General features: G+C 47.2%; 1 protein-coding gene across 1 annotated transcript; it reads right to left on the minus strand.

The window, feature by feature from the left end:
* Window positions 1-16,279: 16,279 nt before the first annotated feature.
* LOC101322616 (protein FAM229B-like) lies at window positions 16,280-16,480 on the minus strand. Its single transcript, XM_019931938.1, has one exon. The coding sequence runs from the start codon at window positions 16,478-16,480 to the stop codon at window positions 16,280-16,282; it is 201 nt and encodes a 66-aa protein (XP_019787497.1).
* Between the last annotated feature and the right edge of the window lie 1,301 nt (window positions 16,481-17,781).

Here is a 17,781-nt window from a genome sequence, read left to right on the forward strand (position 1 = left end):
AACCAGGCTTCCCCTTTTAAAACTGCCCCGACTGCTTGCCTGCTCCTTGCAGCTGGTTAAGGATAGTTGAATCTACCTACAGACCAACCAGAAAGTCTCCCCACATCCCAACACCCACCCGCGCCCCCCCCCCCCCCGAATCGCTCACCAATCAGCATTGTCTCGGCATCTGCTCCTTTTCTTCTTACAAAACCGATTCCTTTCCAGCACCTTGAACCCCTGCTGGAATGCAGGTGCCCGCTGAAGGTTTCCCTGCCTCAGGTTTATGAATAAACAACCTCCATTCACTTTATCTCAGGCTCAGCTGTGCCTTAACTCTTGGCACTGTGCAATGGAAGGTTCTGGCTAATTATAACATTGAGAATCACTAAAGTTTACTGAGGATTTACGATGTGTCAACTACAGCTCTCATGACTTCATACGTATTCACAGAGTTAAACACATAAAGTGTCCTGTGAAGCGGGTACTTTCATCTTCCTCATGTACATAAATAAACTAAGGTACAGAGAGGAGAATGGACTGGTGCAAAGGCACACAGCTGGTGAGTGATGGAGCTGAACCCAGTTAGATGAGTCTATACTCTTGCCCACCTTGCTGTGTGATTCTAATTCCAAGGAGAGATCTTTGTTCACGTTTCTGAGAGCCAGGCAGCACTTCTGAGCAGGGGACTAATGGCCTGGGAATTTGACCTTTGATGGATGGCTTTGGCGTTCCTGAGAGAGATGGTGGCGTCAGGCTGGGGAGACGGAGGAGGTCTGAACCCAGGCGGGAGTCCCTGAACCGGGGCAATGGTGGCCGGGGTGGAGGCAAGTGTTAGCCTTGAGACACCTCATCAAGGATACTGTCACCTCTCCAGGCTTGAACAGTTAATGCCAGCCGCAGACCTGGGAGAGGTGTAGCGTTTCGTAGAAGATGAACACACGGAGGATGAGGGAAGGAGTCACTCATCAGACCTGTGGCAGAACCGGATGCTGAGTAAGGTTGAATGACACTTGGTTGTGGACACACGGGCACGAAGCCGGGGTCCCAGGGGCGCAGCTGTCCCTCCTGTCTGTGGCATTTTACAACAGCTCAGGTTCTGTCCCACCTGTGGCTCTTAGTCAGATCCTGAAAGGCGCATCCTCATTAGCGTCTGAGAGCCACATCTACGTACAGCATCCTTTGTCCCCAGGACAACGGTGAGCCCAGGGTCTATTTCCACCTTGTGGCTGGAGGAGCCAGTTCTTGGCCTCTGAGTCTGGAGCGAGTCGATTACACAAGCTACCTCCACCGTCTGCTCACCTCACTTAGGAATCTGGGCAAGGTGGCGAAATAGACTCTAAGCGTGTGCGTGTTTTCCTTTAAAAACAATGAAGGCGTAAGTTGGGAAAATCACAGCATTCTGGAGAGTGGAGGTGAACTCTAACACGGCCTTTCTGATCTTCTGAGAGGCCACTTCGCGCCAGTCTGATCGGCTTCCAGACTCCGGGAAGCATCGGGCTTGCGTTGACGGGCTGCCCTCCGGAGTTCACGGAGATGAGAGTGTTATCAGGATCTGAAGTCAGTCACTGGCCATTGCTGGGTAAATTGAAATCTGGAACGTGTGGAAGATGCTTTGCTTCTTGGGAAGGTGACATCTTCTCTGAGTGCCTTGGGCTCCGGGAAAGTGTCCTTTGCTAAGAAGAGAAGAAATCATACACAGCAGGTAATCAGTCTTCACGTGCTTTCCTCAAAGGATGGCCCCATCTTCCTTGATGACTGCCGGGGGGGCGTAATAATTGGTCGACACTGACGCACAGCTGGAGAATCCACGTCACCAACGAGACAGAACAGCGCAGAGAAATGCACTGTTACTGTGTGTATGCATGTGTGTATGTGTGCGTGGGCATGTCTGTGTGTAGGCACGTGTGTGTTTGCACACGTGGGTTGATGTACACACAAATGCATCTCCAGCACTCCTGGTGTCTAAAGGAGGAGCAGATCAAGATGGTTCCTTAGAAACAGCTACTTTCAAGGACAGATAGACGTGGCCTTGCCCTGGGAAGTTCTGAGCATCAGAACGCGGAGCAAAATGTTACATTCTGGGCCTTGGAAGGGATGGGGAATAACAGAAGGAAGGCTGATCTAGGAAGCAAGGTACTTAAACTTGGTTCTGCCCCCCAGCCTGCTGTGTGACGTCAGGAAACTCACTGCCCTCTCTGAGCTGTGATTTCCACACACATAAAGTTGTAAAACCCAAACTCCTTGCCAAGGCCTGTGGTGGACGCTGCAGTGTGCGATCCTCCTTCAGGACTGAGCTGCTTGTCTCCTAGCTGCTGAGAGTGCTGGAAGCTTGTGGCTTTCCAGAAATGAAGAGAGTCCCCTTACCCGTGGCTGCACTCCCCTCCCTGGGATCAGCTGGTCACTGGCAACTGGTCAGTGCAGGGTATCCAGCCTGGTCCCCTGTCCTTCAGGCAGGACAACTCTGCAAAATGATCTCAGCTCCAGAGCTCCCTGGGGTGTCAGCTGAGGGTGACTGCATTGCAGTCCAACTTTTCTCTCCTAAAATCCTGCTTCCTTTCCTCTCCCTTCCAAGCTGTGATCCTGAGAGCATCCCCGAAGAAGCCCCCTGCATGCTAATCCCCGTCTCAGCATCCGTCTGTCTGAGAACCCAGACTCAGTGCCCCGTGATATGCTCCTCTGTGATCTGCCCCCTCCTCCCACCCTCCCCTTACTCTCTGCTCCAGCTGTACAGCCCTTCTTCTCTGCATTAAATTAGCCAAGCTTGTTCCCGCCTCAAGGCTTTTGCACATTCCTTCTGCAGGAAAACTCTTCCCTCCACCATTTTTGGCAGGTTTTTTATCACTTAAATCTCAGCTAAACGGTCATCTTCTCAGCAATGGTCATCTTTCCCTGGCCACCCAGTCCCCCAGTCACTTTCAGTATACCTCCCTGTTTTATGTGCTTCAAGGCCCTTATCACTCCCTGACATTGTGTTTATTAATTATTCTATTGTTTATTTTTCATCACCCACTGCATTGGAATGCAAGCTTCCTGAGGGCAGAGACAAAGGCAGGCTTAGCCACTGCCCAGGCTCCAGTGTCAACAACTACATCTGGAATAAAAGTAATCATTCCAGGGCTTCCCTGGTGGTGCAGTGGTTGAGGGTCCGCCTGCCGATGCAGGGGACGCGGGTTTGTGCCCCGGTCCGGGAAGATCCCACATGCCGCGGAGCGGCTGGGCCCGTGAGCCATGGCCGCTGAGCCTGCGCGTGTGGAGCCTGTGCTCCGCAATGGGAGAGGCCATAGCAGTGAGAGGCCCGCGTACCGCAAAAAAAAAAAAAAGTAATCATTCCACAGATACGTACGGAATGAATGCGTGACATAGTTGTACCTGCGCAGGGGTCTTAATACTAGAATTTGAGACATCAGTGAACTTAATGTACTAGTTTCCTCGAGCTGCTGTAACAAATTACCACAAATTGGATGGTTTCAAGCAAAGGAAACGTTCTCTCACTGTTCTGGAGGCCAGAGGTCTGAGTCAATGTGTGAGCAGGGCCGTGACCTCTGATGGCCCTAAGGGAGAACCCATCCTTGCGTCGACCAGCATCTGGGGCTCTAGGTTCCTTAGTTTGTGGGTGCTCCAACCCGATTGCTGTCTCTGGGGTCACATAGCCTCCATCTTCACATGGAATTCTCTGGTCTTCTATTTCTTACAAGGGCACGTGTCACTGGATTTAGGGCCCACTCATAATCCAGGATGATCTCTTCTCGAGATGCTTAATTTAATTACATCTGCAAAGACTCTTCTTTTCCAAATGAGTTCACCTTTACCCATATGGACATTAAAACATGGACATATCTTTTTTGGGGTCCAGCATTCAATCCAATACAGATGGGAACCAAAATGCATCTTCATTTTTATGACCTTCTAACTGAAATTTATAATTTACCTTGATTATGAAAGTAGGCAACAAGCCACAGTCCTATCGGCAGTGGCTGGGACTCTATCACCAATTTATATTGCAGATATTTTCTCTGTAGGAATGAAGAATGCTTATCAGTCCTTCAAAACTACAGTCCTCCTCAGCCCACCCCCACTAGCCCTTGTTATAGAACGTGCTAATAGAGGAGCCCGAATATTATTATTTTACCATTTTGTTGTTAAACTATTTTGGTAACTGTATTGAAATATAATTGGTATCCCTCCAATCTTGCGTATTTTGTTTTATGAGAAGGGGTCCACGGGAGTTCCAGACAACCAAGGGGGTCCATGGCGCACAAAGAGATAGTCTCTGAGGTGACTTTTACTTTTGACCTTTTACCTTTGACCTTCACAGTTGGGCATATGTTTTGGTCCCGTGTGGAACAGCATCAGAGGCAGGAAGATGAGCCCTGAGGCATTGAGACCCAAGAGCAAAGAGCTGGGTTTGGAGGGAGAAAATGTTCAGTCCTCATAATGCTTTACATCCCCTGAGGTTGGTTCCCTGTCACCCCACGGTCCTGACAGACAGCAGGGCAGCAGAGAGCATGGAAAGGGCTCAGGGCTTTGGGGGTAATCCAGAAAAGGACTGTCGAATTCCACATTAGAGCCCCTAAACCCACAGCTGGCTGGTGAACGTTCACAAAATGAATAAACACATAAAGGATGGTCGGAACTCCAGTTCAAGAAAAATCCCTCCATAGACAACTGAAACCAGCTCTCTCTCTAAAAACAAACAAACAAAGAAAGCTTCTTCCCATAATCCAGGTGCAGGTCTATGCTGAAACAACTCTTCAGACACAGAGCTGCTCTTGTTACAGCATCGTAACATTCAGGCAGCCGTGGTCCATTAAAGTGAGCAATAAACATTTCCTACTCTGAGCTGGAGGGTGCCAGTGCCTCCTGCTTGCTTCCCAGTTGCCTGCAGCTGTGATGCCCTTGTCTCTCCATTAACTGTGCAGATTATGTTGAAGCCACCTAGATGAGGCCGGCACGCTTATCCTGCCTGCAAAACAGATGAGATGGCTCTTAAAACCTATGCTTATCTACCCAGAGCTTACTGTTCAACCTGAAATATTTTTTTTCTTGTTTTGTTATTTGCTGGGTTTTTTTTAAGGTGTTTTTATTTTTTAGTTAAAATTTTTTTAAATTTTATACAAATTTTAAAGGTTACTTTCCATGTACAGTTATTATAAAATATTGGCTATATTCCTTGTGTTGTACAATACATCCTTGAGCCCATCTTACACCCAATAGTTTGTACCTCCCACCCCCCAGCCCCTATATTGACCGCCGCCCACTGAGTAACCACTAGTTTGTTCTTTTGTTTTATTCACTAGTTTGTTGTAGTTTTTAGATGCCACATATAAGTGATACCATATCGTATTTATCTTTCTCTGTCTGACTTATTTCGCTGAGCATAATGTCCTCCAAGTCCATCTATAGCACTGCAAATGGCAAGATTTCATTCTTTTTTCATAGCTGAGTCATATTCCATTGTATATATACCACATCTCCTTTCAACCTGAAATATTTTGAAGACAAGGGTGTTAAGCTTTACAGAGGAGCTGTATGAGATTTCAATAAGAATCTCCTAACCGTTGCCCTTGTGTCCACACATGAGCCTCACTTGGAAGGACTTCAGCAGTGGGTGTGCCTGCCCATCTGAGGCTGCCTTGAACAGGGCTTACAGTGTTAGACTTGGAGTGAGACCTCTAGCTGATGAGGACCCTGCTAGAATGTCAGAGTTCCAGCTTCCTCAGATGTGAAATGGACATAAAGAATCCCTGATCCTTCCTGCCTTACAGGGTCCCAATGGACTAGAATGAGATGGTGAAAGTGAACTCCTACGTGAACCTGAAGGGCTGCAGATGTGGCAGGGATGTTTCTTCCGTGTTTCTCACGGCTCTGGGCTTCGAAGTCACATGACATTGAACACTGAACCACATTGCCATTTCTGAAAGAGCCATTATCGTCCTGCTTACTCCCTGTGAGCAGACCTGACTAGCTTCCATTCATGGGTCAACCCCCACCCCTCCAAAAGGCTACCCTCCTCTCCCGGTCACTCATGGCAATTCTGCTCCCTCGCTGGATACTGAGTTAGGTAGAGAATGCGATGACCCCAGAGAATGAGATGCTAGGAAAAGTCTGTGTTGGTGCTTCTGGAAAGGTGCTCCTGGTTTTGAAAAAAATAACCTAAGACAGGAATTTTTCTCTCCTTGCCCTTGGACATGTCATGTGAAGACAGTTCTGACAGACATCTTAACACTCTGAGGGTGGCATTGCCACTATGTGAAGATGGCAGAGTGGAAAGATGAAAAGCCTTGGGGCTCATGACAAGACTGTTGAACTGGTGGGTTCACACTGGAAACATCTACCTCTGATTTGCATGTTTTGTGATGTTATGGCCTTGATTGTTTATGCCATTTTGGTTGCATAATTCTAGTTTTTGGTTTTTTTTTTGCGGTACGCGGGCCTCTCACTGTTGTGGCCCCTCCCATTGCGGAGCACAGGCTCCAGACGCGCAGGCTCAGCGGCCATGGCTCACGGGCCCAGCCGCTCCGCGACATGTGGGATCTTCCCGGACCGGGGCACGAACCCGTGTCCCCTGCATCGGCAGGCGGACTCTCAACCACTGCGCCACCAGGGAAGCCCCATAATTCTATTTTAATTGAATATTATTTTACTTGCCACCCAAAGCATTCTAAGTGACACTGAAGTCTATTAGAATCGGGAGCAAATTGGGCCAGTATACTCGAATGGTCTAGAAGGGAAGATTTAGCTCGTGGCTTTTGTGATAGCTGTTATGTCTTTCTCAGGATGTTTTCCCCTTACACTGTGGGCTGGATACTGAGCCTCATGGCCAGCAGCGTGGCACTGAGTAAACAGAAGTGCATGGAGCGGAGCAGTAATGGCTAAAGATGTCACGTTGACTCCTGGAGCTCTGACCAATGGCGACATGACAGTAGCTCGAGGGTTGTGAAGGGCAGACCTCCTGTGTTTCCATTATGCCCCAATTTCCCCACTACTTCGCTCAGCCTCCAAGCTGAAATCATTATTAATTAATAGCTTATACCTATTAGCATGTGGTGATATGAACTGATGTTAATTCTATGAATCTACTAAACGCCTCCTGTGGGCCGGGTCTGACGCTAGCTGTTACACTGTGTCATCTCACTGTCACTCCTGCAATCCTGCAAAGTAGGTATTATTATGCACATTTTCCAGGAAACGAACCCAAGGTTCAGAGAATTCATTCGTGTGCCGAAAGGTCCACATTAGGATTGGGAATCAGCAGAGGCAGGACGTAACCTCTGGAATTCCCCCTGGTCTAACTGCTCTGGATGGAATTTTGCAGATGGAAGCATCTGTTTTGGGTTTGCCCCAGGTCTTGGGTTATTCTGATGGTAAAGAAGAGACATCAACCTTGGTGTCAAAGACCTGGAATTGAACCCTCGTCTTCTCACTGAGGCAGTGGTGATGACAAAGAGAGTTGTTGTGGCTTTGGGTGGTTTTCTTCTCTCTCTCTAAAGGCATAATCGTACCTAATCTTCAAGCAATTAATCATTAAGGGAAATAACGAATATGAAACTGTCCAGGTCATAGTCACTGCCAAATAATTATTTTAGCTCATTCATTATTCACCCAACCATTATACTGATTTCTGTGTCTGCAAGGTGCAGTGGGTAAAAACCCTGGTACCGGAGTTGGACAGGAAGGCAGAGTCCACCTCTTACCAGCTGTGAAATAGAAAACAATGCAATTAACCATTGTAAGCCTCACTTCCCCAACTGTAACAAAAGCACTTCCTTTGTGCCAGCCACACTTTAATCATTTTACACTCGTTAACTGATTAAATCTTCACAATCGCCTTCAAGGTTGGCCTACTTTTTATCCCCTTACTACAGATGAGGAAACTGAGGCACAGGGAGGTTAAAAACTTGGCCAGGGCTACACGGATAGTGAGTGTTAGAATTGGAATTTGATCCCATAAGACTGGACAGCAAAGTTCACGATGCTATAATGCTATTTCCCCTCCCAGAGTCACTGTGAGGACGAAATAGGTGTCAAGTGCATGAAAAAGTGCGGTTAGCGTTCGATACACGTCAGCCACCATATAGTGGGACAGCACAGTACTCTGCCCAACAGCTCCTGGGGCTGAGCTCTCTGGATTCGACTCCAGCTCCACCACTAGCTCCTGTGTCCACAACTAGGATGTACAAAATCTTGGGCAAGGGTCTCATTTTCCTCAACAGCAGAAGAGGGACAATAAGAACCTTGTATGCCCAAGGGCTGCTGCAAGCTGGGACAGATAAGGTATTAGAAGAGTACCCGGACCCTTCTAAGTGCATGACAAGCATTGGCTTTTATTATAAAACTTCTAGCTGCTTTCAGTTATGAGTACGCCGGATAGGGGAGATGATTTATCCACCGTCGTCTCCCTGAAGCCCACAGCACAACACAGCATGGAGTTTGTGTGCTCATGAGAAACAGGTTGACTTGAATGTTTGCACGACCTGAGATGCTTTGGGTCTCGTTACCTCTTCCGGGTACAAGAAGTTCACGGGACCTCTGCACTGATGAAGTCCTTTCCAAGCAATTTGCTCACATAACCTGCTCCAGTGGAACAGATGCATATGATGGGTGCGAGCCGGAGGTGGTCAGGGTGGAGAAGCCTGGGTTGGAGTGTCCTTGAATATCTTTTTTTAGCTCCGACATGGAAGACCTTTGTAATTTGCCTCTACATTCATTCAGTCAGCCACGGTTGGGTACGTCCATGTCTGTTTATTTCCTCGAGAGAGGCAAAGCTGCACATTTCATTACTCTTCCCTTTTGGCAGCTCTCCGAAAGCAGAGATTCTTCAGTCATGTGGGCATGGAACACACCTGAAGCCAGGCCTTGCAGCCTAAAACTCTCCCTCTCCTCTCTTCCCCCCCTTTCTGCAGCTTCCTTTAACTTGAACTTCCAAATATCTCTCCAGCGCTCCCCTGCCCTCACACACACCCACTGCCTACGTCTGCAGTCTTAACCGTCTCTCCCCTGAGTTCCTACGGCAGCTCTCTGTCTCTGCCTGTCCCCCTTCCCTTCCATCTCATAATCCGCCCTCCATCTTGTGTCCAAGGCGATCTTCCTAAATAGAACCATTTCACTTGCTGTTTGAAACGCTTCAGTGGCTTCTGCCTGCTACGTGCCAGGCCTCGGAAAGAAAGCACTGACTGAGCAAACAAACACGGCCCCTGCCCTCTTGGGATAATAGTACTTAATTACTACTACTAAGTAATTAAGTACTTAATTACTTAGTAATAGTAATTATTACTTAGTAATACTAAGTAATAGACAGTCTCGGGGTGGACTGTCTAGTCCACGTTTATTGCACACGATTGTGGCCATTTCCACCAAGCGGTCGTCCAGGGGGATTTGAGCGGGCGCACAGAAAGCCTTGCCCAGTTGCGGTAGGAAAACAGGCTGCCTGCGGAGTTGCCGTGAGAGCTGAATGCTGACACAGGAGGAATGAGCCAGGCTCTGCAGGGCGCCCAGGGGGTGGGAAGAGCACGTGCTGGGCCAAGCTGAGCACCGGACACCGTGCTCCCACCGTACTGCAGGCCTTGTTACCCCGGACGGCGGCCACTGGCTTGTCTGTGCACGTCAGTCTCCCCACTGTCCCCAGAGCTCCCCAGGGGCAGAGGCCTTGCCTTCTCTTATTCTGCATGCCCAGTGTAGTGGACACTTGATAAATATTGTTACGAGGGGATGACTAGATGAAGAAATGGGTGGCCTCTCCCTTTCGTGTTTTCATCGTTTAATTGCAGCCCCCTCCGTGTGCGTCATTTTTGCTCAGAGATGTACTGGGCCTCCTCTTCCTTCTTGCCTGGCCCCAGACCCACCTTTTCTGAGTCAGACACAGAGAATTCAGAGGGAGCCTCTGCAGGTGAATACAAAGGAAAGCAAACGCCTCTGTGTAAACGTGAGAGTCGGTGCTTCCTGTTCAGTCTGCCTCCCAAGAGTCTGCGAGCTACTGTTCCATGAAATGGCAGGGGTGGTGTGCGTGTGTGTGTGTGTGTGTGTGTGTGTGGTGTGCATATGTATTGTATGGGGTGTGTGTGAGATTTAACACGGTTTAGCGGTGGTTATGTTATAATCCTTGGATCCAAGCTGTAGGTTCTAATCACCCAGGTTATCCTTTATTGCTATGTGGTCACTTGACCTCTTGGATCTCCAGTTTCCTTACCAGTAAAATGGCCATAAATGTCACCTCAGAAATGCTGTGAGGATTAGAGACATTGCATTTAAGTCACCTACCATCTAAGGTTTTGATTAATTTCACTACTGAGCTGCCAGGCTCAGGGGTCCATCCCATTCCAATGAAGGGCAACTGCAGGCATCATATTTGAACCCATCAGCCAGCCCTGTCCAGGGGCCCCGTGAGCTAAGATAAGGGCAGACCAGAGCCAAGGGCTATTAAGCCAGCAGTGTCCTAGTGAAGATGTAATGTCCACCCTGATTTCTTCTTAACAGACTTTGGGGAGGGGCTGGCAGAATTTGGTTTTAATGGAAAACCACAGTGGGTGGCTGAATGCACTTGTCTTCACGAGGTCCTGTGTCTGGAATCACTGGGTCTGGGGCTGAGGTTTCTGAAGCTCCCTTAGGTCACGGAGGAGACCCCTGAGGGGCCTGGGCAGCTCCTCTCTGTTTAAACACACACAGTCCTCCAGGCCCTGAGCAGTGTCCTGGGAGGATAAAAATCAAAATAGCCCACTCTATATTGTGTGTCTGTTGTGTCCCAGACGTTGGGACAGACACGCCAATGCTATAACATTGAATTCTCGCGGTAATTCTCTAAGGCAGTGGGTCTTAACTGGGAATGCTCCCCTTCTCCCCACACACAAACCTCAGGGGACATTTGTCAACCTATGGAGATGTTCCGATTTTCAAAGACCACATAGTCATCTTAATAGATGCAGAAAAAAGCATTTGTCAAAATCTGAAATCCCGTCATTATAAGAAAGCTCAATGAACTAGAAATAGAACTTTCTCAACCTGATAAAGGGCATCTACAAAAAACCCACAGCTAACATCGTATTTAACGACGAGAAACTGAGAGCTTTCCCCTCAAGATCAGAAACAAGACAAGGATATCTACTCACACCACTTCTGTTCAACACCTTCTGAGGGTCTAGCCAGGGCAAGTATATGGAAAAAAAGAAAGAAAGAAAAGATATCCAGATTGTAAAGGAAGGTGAAAAAAAAATCTCTATTAGCAGATGACATGTTCTTGTAAAAATCCTAAGGAATCTACTAAAAAACTATGAGAACTAATAAATGAATCCATCAGGGTTGCATAGTATAAGGTCAATATGAAAAATTGATTGCATTACTATACATGAGCAATAAACATTCCAGAAGTGAAATTAAGAAAACATTCCATTTACAATAGCATCAGAGAGAATGAACTATCTGGGAATAAATTTAACACAAGTAGTACAAAAACTTAAAAGTACAAAATACTGTTGAAAGAAGTTAAAGAAAATCTGAATAAATGGAAAGATATTCCATGTTCTGGATTGGAAGAGTTAATACCGTTAACACGGCGATGTTCCTCAAACTGATCTATGTATTCAACACAATCCCAGGTGACTTTTTTTTTTTTTTTTTGCAGAAATTGACAAGTTGATAATAAAATTGATATGGAACATTTAAGAGACCTAGTATAGCCAAAACAAGCCAGAAAAAGAGAGGAACAAAGTTAGATCACTCACACTTCCCAATTTCAAAAGTCAGCTGTTAAAAGATCAACCGAGGCACATTAAAACGTTCCGGAGTTTGAGCGTGCATCCATTCAAATTGGACAGCGCCAAACTGAATAGATAGGAGCCCTCCGCAGACAGGAGCCAGGGGAGTGGTTTTTATAGAGAAGAAGCGGAAGCAAAGCAAGGACATTATTTGATTGGCTGGAGCTTGAGCAGTTGCCTTGTTTGGGAAAGGCTGATTGGCTGTTTGTGACTGGTTGTTCTCAGGTTTCATTTCCTTGAATTTGAGGGCATTAACTCTGGTGTGAGTTTCGGTTTGCATGCACAGAGTACCAAGGCATTAGAGCCAGCCCAGTCTAAAGGCCCCCTTGTTTAATTTCTTTAACACTGTAAACCTACAGTAATCGAGACGGAGTGGTACCGACACAAGGACAGACATGTAGACCATTGGAATAGAATTCAGAATCCAGAATTAAATCCTCATTTTTCTGGTTAACTGATTTGTCAGCAAGGGTGCCAAGACCATTCAGTGTGGAAGGAATATCCTTCTCAATAAAAGATGCTGGGGCAACCAAATATCCCCATGCAAAAGTATGAAGTTGCACCTCTTCTTCACACCACACAGAGTAATTTCAAAATGGATCATAGACCTAAATGTAAACTAAAACTATAAAAATCTTAGAATAACATACAGGAGTAAATACTCACGGCCTTGGGTTAGGCAAAGCCTTCTTAGATATGAGACCAAAAGTACAAACGGCAAAATAGATAAGTTAGACTTCTTCAAAATTAAAAACTTCTGTGCTTGTAGGATGCCATTGAGAAGGTGTAAAGATGACCTACAGAATGCGAGAATAGATTTGCAAATTGTATATCATGTAAGAAACTTGTATCTAGAATATATTTGAAAGAACTCTTACAAGTTAATAAGAAAAAGACAATTCAATTTAAAAAATGGGCAGTCTTCTTTCCAAAGAAGATACGCAAATGGCCAACAAGCATGTGAAAAGATGCTCAACATCCTTCCTCATTAAGGAAATGTAAATCAAAACCTCAATGAGATACTGCTTCGCATCCACTTGGATTACTATAATCAAAAGTTCAGACAGTAACAGATTTTGGCAAGGATGGGGAGAAATTGGAACGTTTCACACTGCTGGTGTCTGTAGCCACTGTGGAAAATAGTCTGGCAGTTTTCCAAAGGTGAAACAGAATTACTACGTGACTCAGCAATTCCATTCCTAGATACGCACCCAAGAGAAATGAAATTGACGTCCGCACAAAAACCTGTTCCTGAACTCCCATAACAGCATCATTCGTAATACCCCAAACATAGAAACAACCCATGTATCCATCACCTGATGAATGGATAAAGAAAAGGTGGTATGTCCATACAGTGGAATATTATCTGGACATGAAAAGGAATAAAGTACTGATACGTGCTACAACTGTGTGCATGGTGTGTGGACAGAGGAACTTTGAAGACATTATGCTGAATGAAAGAAGCTGGTCACGAAGGACCACATATTATATGAGTCCAATTTTTATGAAATGTCCAGAATCAGCAGATATATAGAGACAAGAAGTCGATTATTGGCTGCCTCCAGCTGGGAGGAAAAGGGTGGGTTGCTGGTCTGATGATGATTCAAGCATACTGGGTCACTCTCAGGGATGATGAAAATATTCTGAAACTGATTGTGGTGATGGTTGCACAATTCTGAATATACTAAAACCCACTGAATTGCATATTTTAAATGTGTAAGGTGTATGGTATGAAAATTATCTCTCAATAAAGCTGTTAAAAATAAAAATCAGCCCTCTAGATTCTAAAGTGCCTGTTCCGTCCTGGCAGGGGGTGGCTCCTGGAAGCTGCTTTTCCCTGAGACCAGGGTGGGGTCTGGGGACAGGAGTTGCCCTTAGTTCTGAGTGTGCAGGAAGGGGCTCTGCATTAAGTGCAAATGCGCCAATGGCATCTCTGGGGACCCCTCCTTCGAGTCCTGTCTCACTACAGATCTGCCTCCTGACCTCATTTATGGTCAAGTTCAGGTTTTTCCTGCGGGACTGGGGCTTCCGCTTTGGTACTTACTCTTAGCACACAGCAAAGGGTCGTGAAAACAGTGGTGGTCTTTCGAGCTATGCACAGCTGGCTGTGAGTTCTGGCTCAGCTCTGTGGAAGCTATGAGGCACAGGTAAGTCACCCAGCCTCTGTGGGATTCCATCCCTTCCTCTCTAAGTTCAAGAGAAAGCGAAAAGTAACTTGTATCAGCTTGTGAGAGGGTGAGACAGATGAGTGTCAAGTATCGAATTTGGTGTCTGGCCCATGGCAAGTGCTCAGCATTCATTCCTTCTCCCGAATGGTGGAGACGCTGGCAGTGCTTTACGCATCTGGACAGATCCTTCTGAACTGAGGCAAGCTCGTTTAGTGTCTCATAATAATGATAATGAGAAAGAAAACAGCTATCTCTTATCGAGGGCTCTCTGTTTTCAAGAGAGTTTGCACAACTAAGTTGTTCAGTGCTGGCCCTGCCCCATGCAAGGAGCCTGGGACGAGGCGGCAGGAGGTGGCAGGAGCCTCTGGAGGGCTTTTGGGACAGCTGAGTTGGCCTGGGCAGCCCAAGGCCTTCGCGCAGCCCAGGCACGTTTCCAGGTCCTCACTGTGATCCCCAACCTCCCTCCTGGATCCAGGCTGCTTCCCCATCTTCGCAGGCGCATTCCTCTGGCTTGGGACGCACAGTTCTGATAAGTCCAGTGGAGGCTCAGGGTCCTTGGGAGGTCAAGGAACTTGGGCCCCAGATGTCATCTGTCCAGTGACAGAAACCAGATGCTGCGAAGGAACAGAAGCCAAAGGGAAAATAAGAAGTTAAATGAAAGGGCCAGGAGCCCGATTGCTCCCCCACCACTGGGCTGAAGGGTCGGAGCAAACGCCCACAGCTCTGCTTGGACCCGCCGTATCACCACCGTTTTCTCGGGGTCCCATTGTGAGGGGCCAGGGCTGAGCCCCTACTGTCTGCATCCCAGCCGTGCCCTGGGTGGGACCCTGGGAGACTCTCAGGGAGAGGAGTGGGTTTACATCTGTGCAAGCCCCGTACCTGGAGGCAGGTGGACAATGGAGTTTGTGGATTGCTGGCAGTCCGTGGACCCCACTGAGGAACACCTCTCTCAGCCATCAACAAGGGAAACAACACTACAATATAGCAGAAGCCTAGAGCAGTCGTCATATATTAAGCTTCTATTATGTGCCAGATATCGACCTGGTGTTTATACACATGATCTCATCCAATCCTTAAATCAAGGTAATGTTACCCTTTTTGTTTGCAAATGAGGGGACTGAGGCTCTGAGTGTCGAGTGACCTGCTAGCTAGTCATACAGCAGGACAGCGGGGAAGCAGAGGTTTGCACCCACCTCTCATCTTGGTCCTTACTCCACGCAACACCCGTGCTAGCTACTAATTGTTCCTTGAGGTTGCCATGTTTTCTGGCTATAGAAAAGTGGAGAGGTGAGCAGGGGTGAATCTTGAAGGCTCTGCTAAGCCTTACACAAGAACTGAATCTTTTTTTCTTGTGAGAAATGGGGAGCTGTTAAGAGCTGCATTTTAGAAAAATCACCTTAACTGCCCTGTGGATATACCTTGATGTAGAGGGGCTAGCGAGGAGCTGTTCTAATAATATAGGTGAAAGCTGAGGTGAGCTTGAGTTAGGGCCATGGGATAGGGGTGGAGGAGATACACACATAGAGAATTTAATTGAGTAGATTCTGTGGGACTCGATGGCTAACTGTACATAGGAGAAGGGGGAAGAGAGGGCAGCCTCATTCTGAAGCCTGTGTTCTTTCCTCCCTCTGAACTAGTGTTTTTTTGTTTTGTTTTGTTTTGGGTTTTTTTTTTTGCGGTACGCGGGCCTCTCACTGTTGCGGCCTCTCCCGTTGCGGAGCACAGGCTCCGGACGCGCAGGCTCAGCGGCCATGGCTCACGGGCCCAGCCGCTCCGCGGCATGTGGTATCCTCCCGGACCGGGGCACGAACCCGTGTCCCCTGCATCGGCAGGCGGACTCTCAACCACTGCGCCACCAGGGAAGCCCCTGAACTAGTGTTCTTTTGATAAACGCTTTTACATTCATCATCTAATTTGATTCCCCAAATTGTTCTCTAACTTCAGTTGAGCAGATGCTATTTCTGCATCACAAATGAAGACACCGAGTCTCAGAGAGGTGACAGGATGGGTTGCTTAAAAATCAAAGTGCTTGGGGAATTCCCTGGTGGTCCAGAGGTTAGGACTCCATATGTTTCCACTGCAGAGGGACCGGGTTCAATCCCTGGTGGGGGAACCAAGAACCTGCAAGCTACTCCCCCCCCACCAAAAAAAAATCAAAGTGCTTGAACTCAGGTGTGCTCATCGCCCATCTGTTCTCCTTGCTCGAAATCACCGTGACCTCATTTACTCAGATTTTTTTTTTTCATCCAAAGGTGCCACCACTTTTGTTTACTAGATCATAAGATGATACTGGCCCATTACCCTTGACCTAGTCAAACCTCTACAGAAGACTTAATGATGCTATTCAGACTGCATTTCCTTGCTGCTTTGTGCAGGTGGCTTTCACATTGTTGCGTAGACAGTGATGGGAACATCAGTTATTGTCGGGCCATGACTTCCAGGGCATCTTCCGAGTTGCCTGGCTGGTGACATCTCTTTCTCATTACAGGCAGCACTGGAGCTCAGCCCAGGCTCCAGCCCAACTGGAGAATCTCCCCCTTCCACTGGAAACCTCCTTGGTTGGGTCCCAAACTGAAAAGGCATAATTCACTGAAAACCAAAATAGCCCGAGTCTGATTCCTGTAGAGGTGAATACATCAATTGCTTCTACTGACCTTCCAGAGAAGGCTGGAATTGCCAAAGGGATGATGATCAGATGTTCCAGTGACACCCAGAAATTGTGACCTCAGAGGATTTTTTCACATAGTTTCCTACCCGGCCTCCGGAGCTGCCGATGCTCAAAGATGTTGATGAGGGAGCGAGGATCTGTGGTCCAGAGGCCCAGTCGCTATTCTTAGATATTTTAAGGGTGGAAGTAGTTTTCGTTTTTGAGGGACAGGAGAGGTGGGGAGAAACTAGATAAGAGGGGATTGGTGAGAGGTGGAGCTGTTGCTTTCCAGCCATAGTCACCCCGCTGATTTATTTATGAGTGTTCAGGCATAGGCTACACACACGAAAAGCAACATGCTCAAAGGAAGCTCCATATACTACAGTCTGGATTGACAAGACCCAAATGAATGATTTTTATTCCATTGTTCAAGGCTTTTTCCCCCCTTCTCACTCTATCAAAGAATTCCTCGTAGGGTTTCTTGAAAGAGCAATCTCAGCCTCCCATGACGCTTTTAAAATGCAATTTATTGCACACGTTTTATTAGCATTCCACTGCTTACTAATGCAGCGCATGTTCAAAATGGCATGCGTCCACCCTTAGAAGGATGCCAGCTTGTGATGTCATTAGTTTGGGATTTGCAGTTGTCTTCATGGTTTTCTGGACAGGCACGCAGTGAGTCCAGTCTGTGGTGGAGTTTAAAATGGCTTAATTTCTCCAAATCAAACTCAGGGTAACATACACTATGGAGGTTCCCCGGCAGAGAGGTGGTGTGGGTCTTGGAGAGATGGCAGCGTGAAGACCCAGCCTCTGGGGCTCTCCTTGACATCAAATGACACGGAGACCTCAGCCAGCTTCTCCCTTCTCTGAGTCTCACTTTCCAGAAGAGGAAAGTTAGGAGGAGGGGAGAAGCCAGTGGCTCGACACTTACGTATTTATTCCTATAAGTATTTGTTTGTTTATTTTTCAGCTGCTCAACCCTTTCCCCCCAAAACAAAAAATTATTCAGAAGCCCAAAATATAAAGCAAATATAAGCAAAGCAGCCCTTGGAGTTCTATGCCCCTGGCCATCCTTTATTCCCATGGAAGACCTTGGGAAAGCAGGTTATAGGGAATTTTTAGGGGAAGATGGTCACTCCAATGCCTTCTAGTGTGGTGTATACCTGGGTTTCTCTCCAACCTACTTCAGCCACTTAGTAGCTCTGAGAACTCAGGGGGTCACGTAGCTTCTGGTCTC

This window comes from Tursiops truncatus, chromosome 17, assembly GCF_011762595.2.
Source record: "Tursiops truncatus isolate mTurTru1 chromosome 17, mTurTru1.mat.Y, whole genome shotgun sequence".
In the NCBI taxonomy this organism is placed as follows: Eukaryota; Metazoa; Chordata; class Mammalia; order Artiodactyla; family Delphinidae; genus Tursiops; species Tursiops truncatus.

Coding starts and splice junctions, on each gene's coding strand:
- LOC101322616 (XM_019931938.1), bottom strand. CDS start 16,480: ATGCCTTTTCAGTTTGGGACCCAACCAAGGAGGTTTCCAGTGGAAGGG.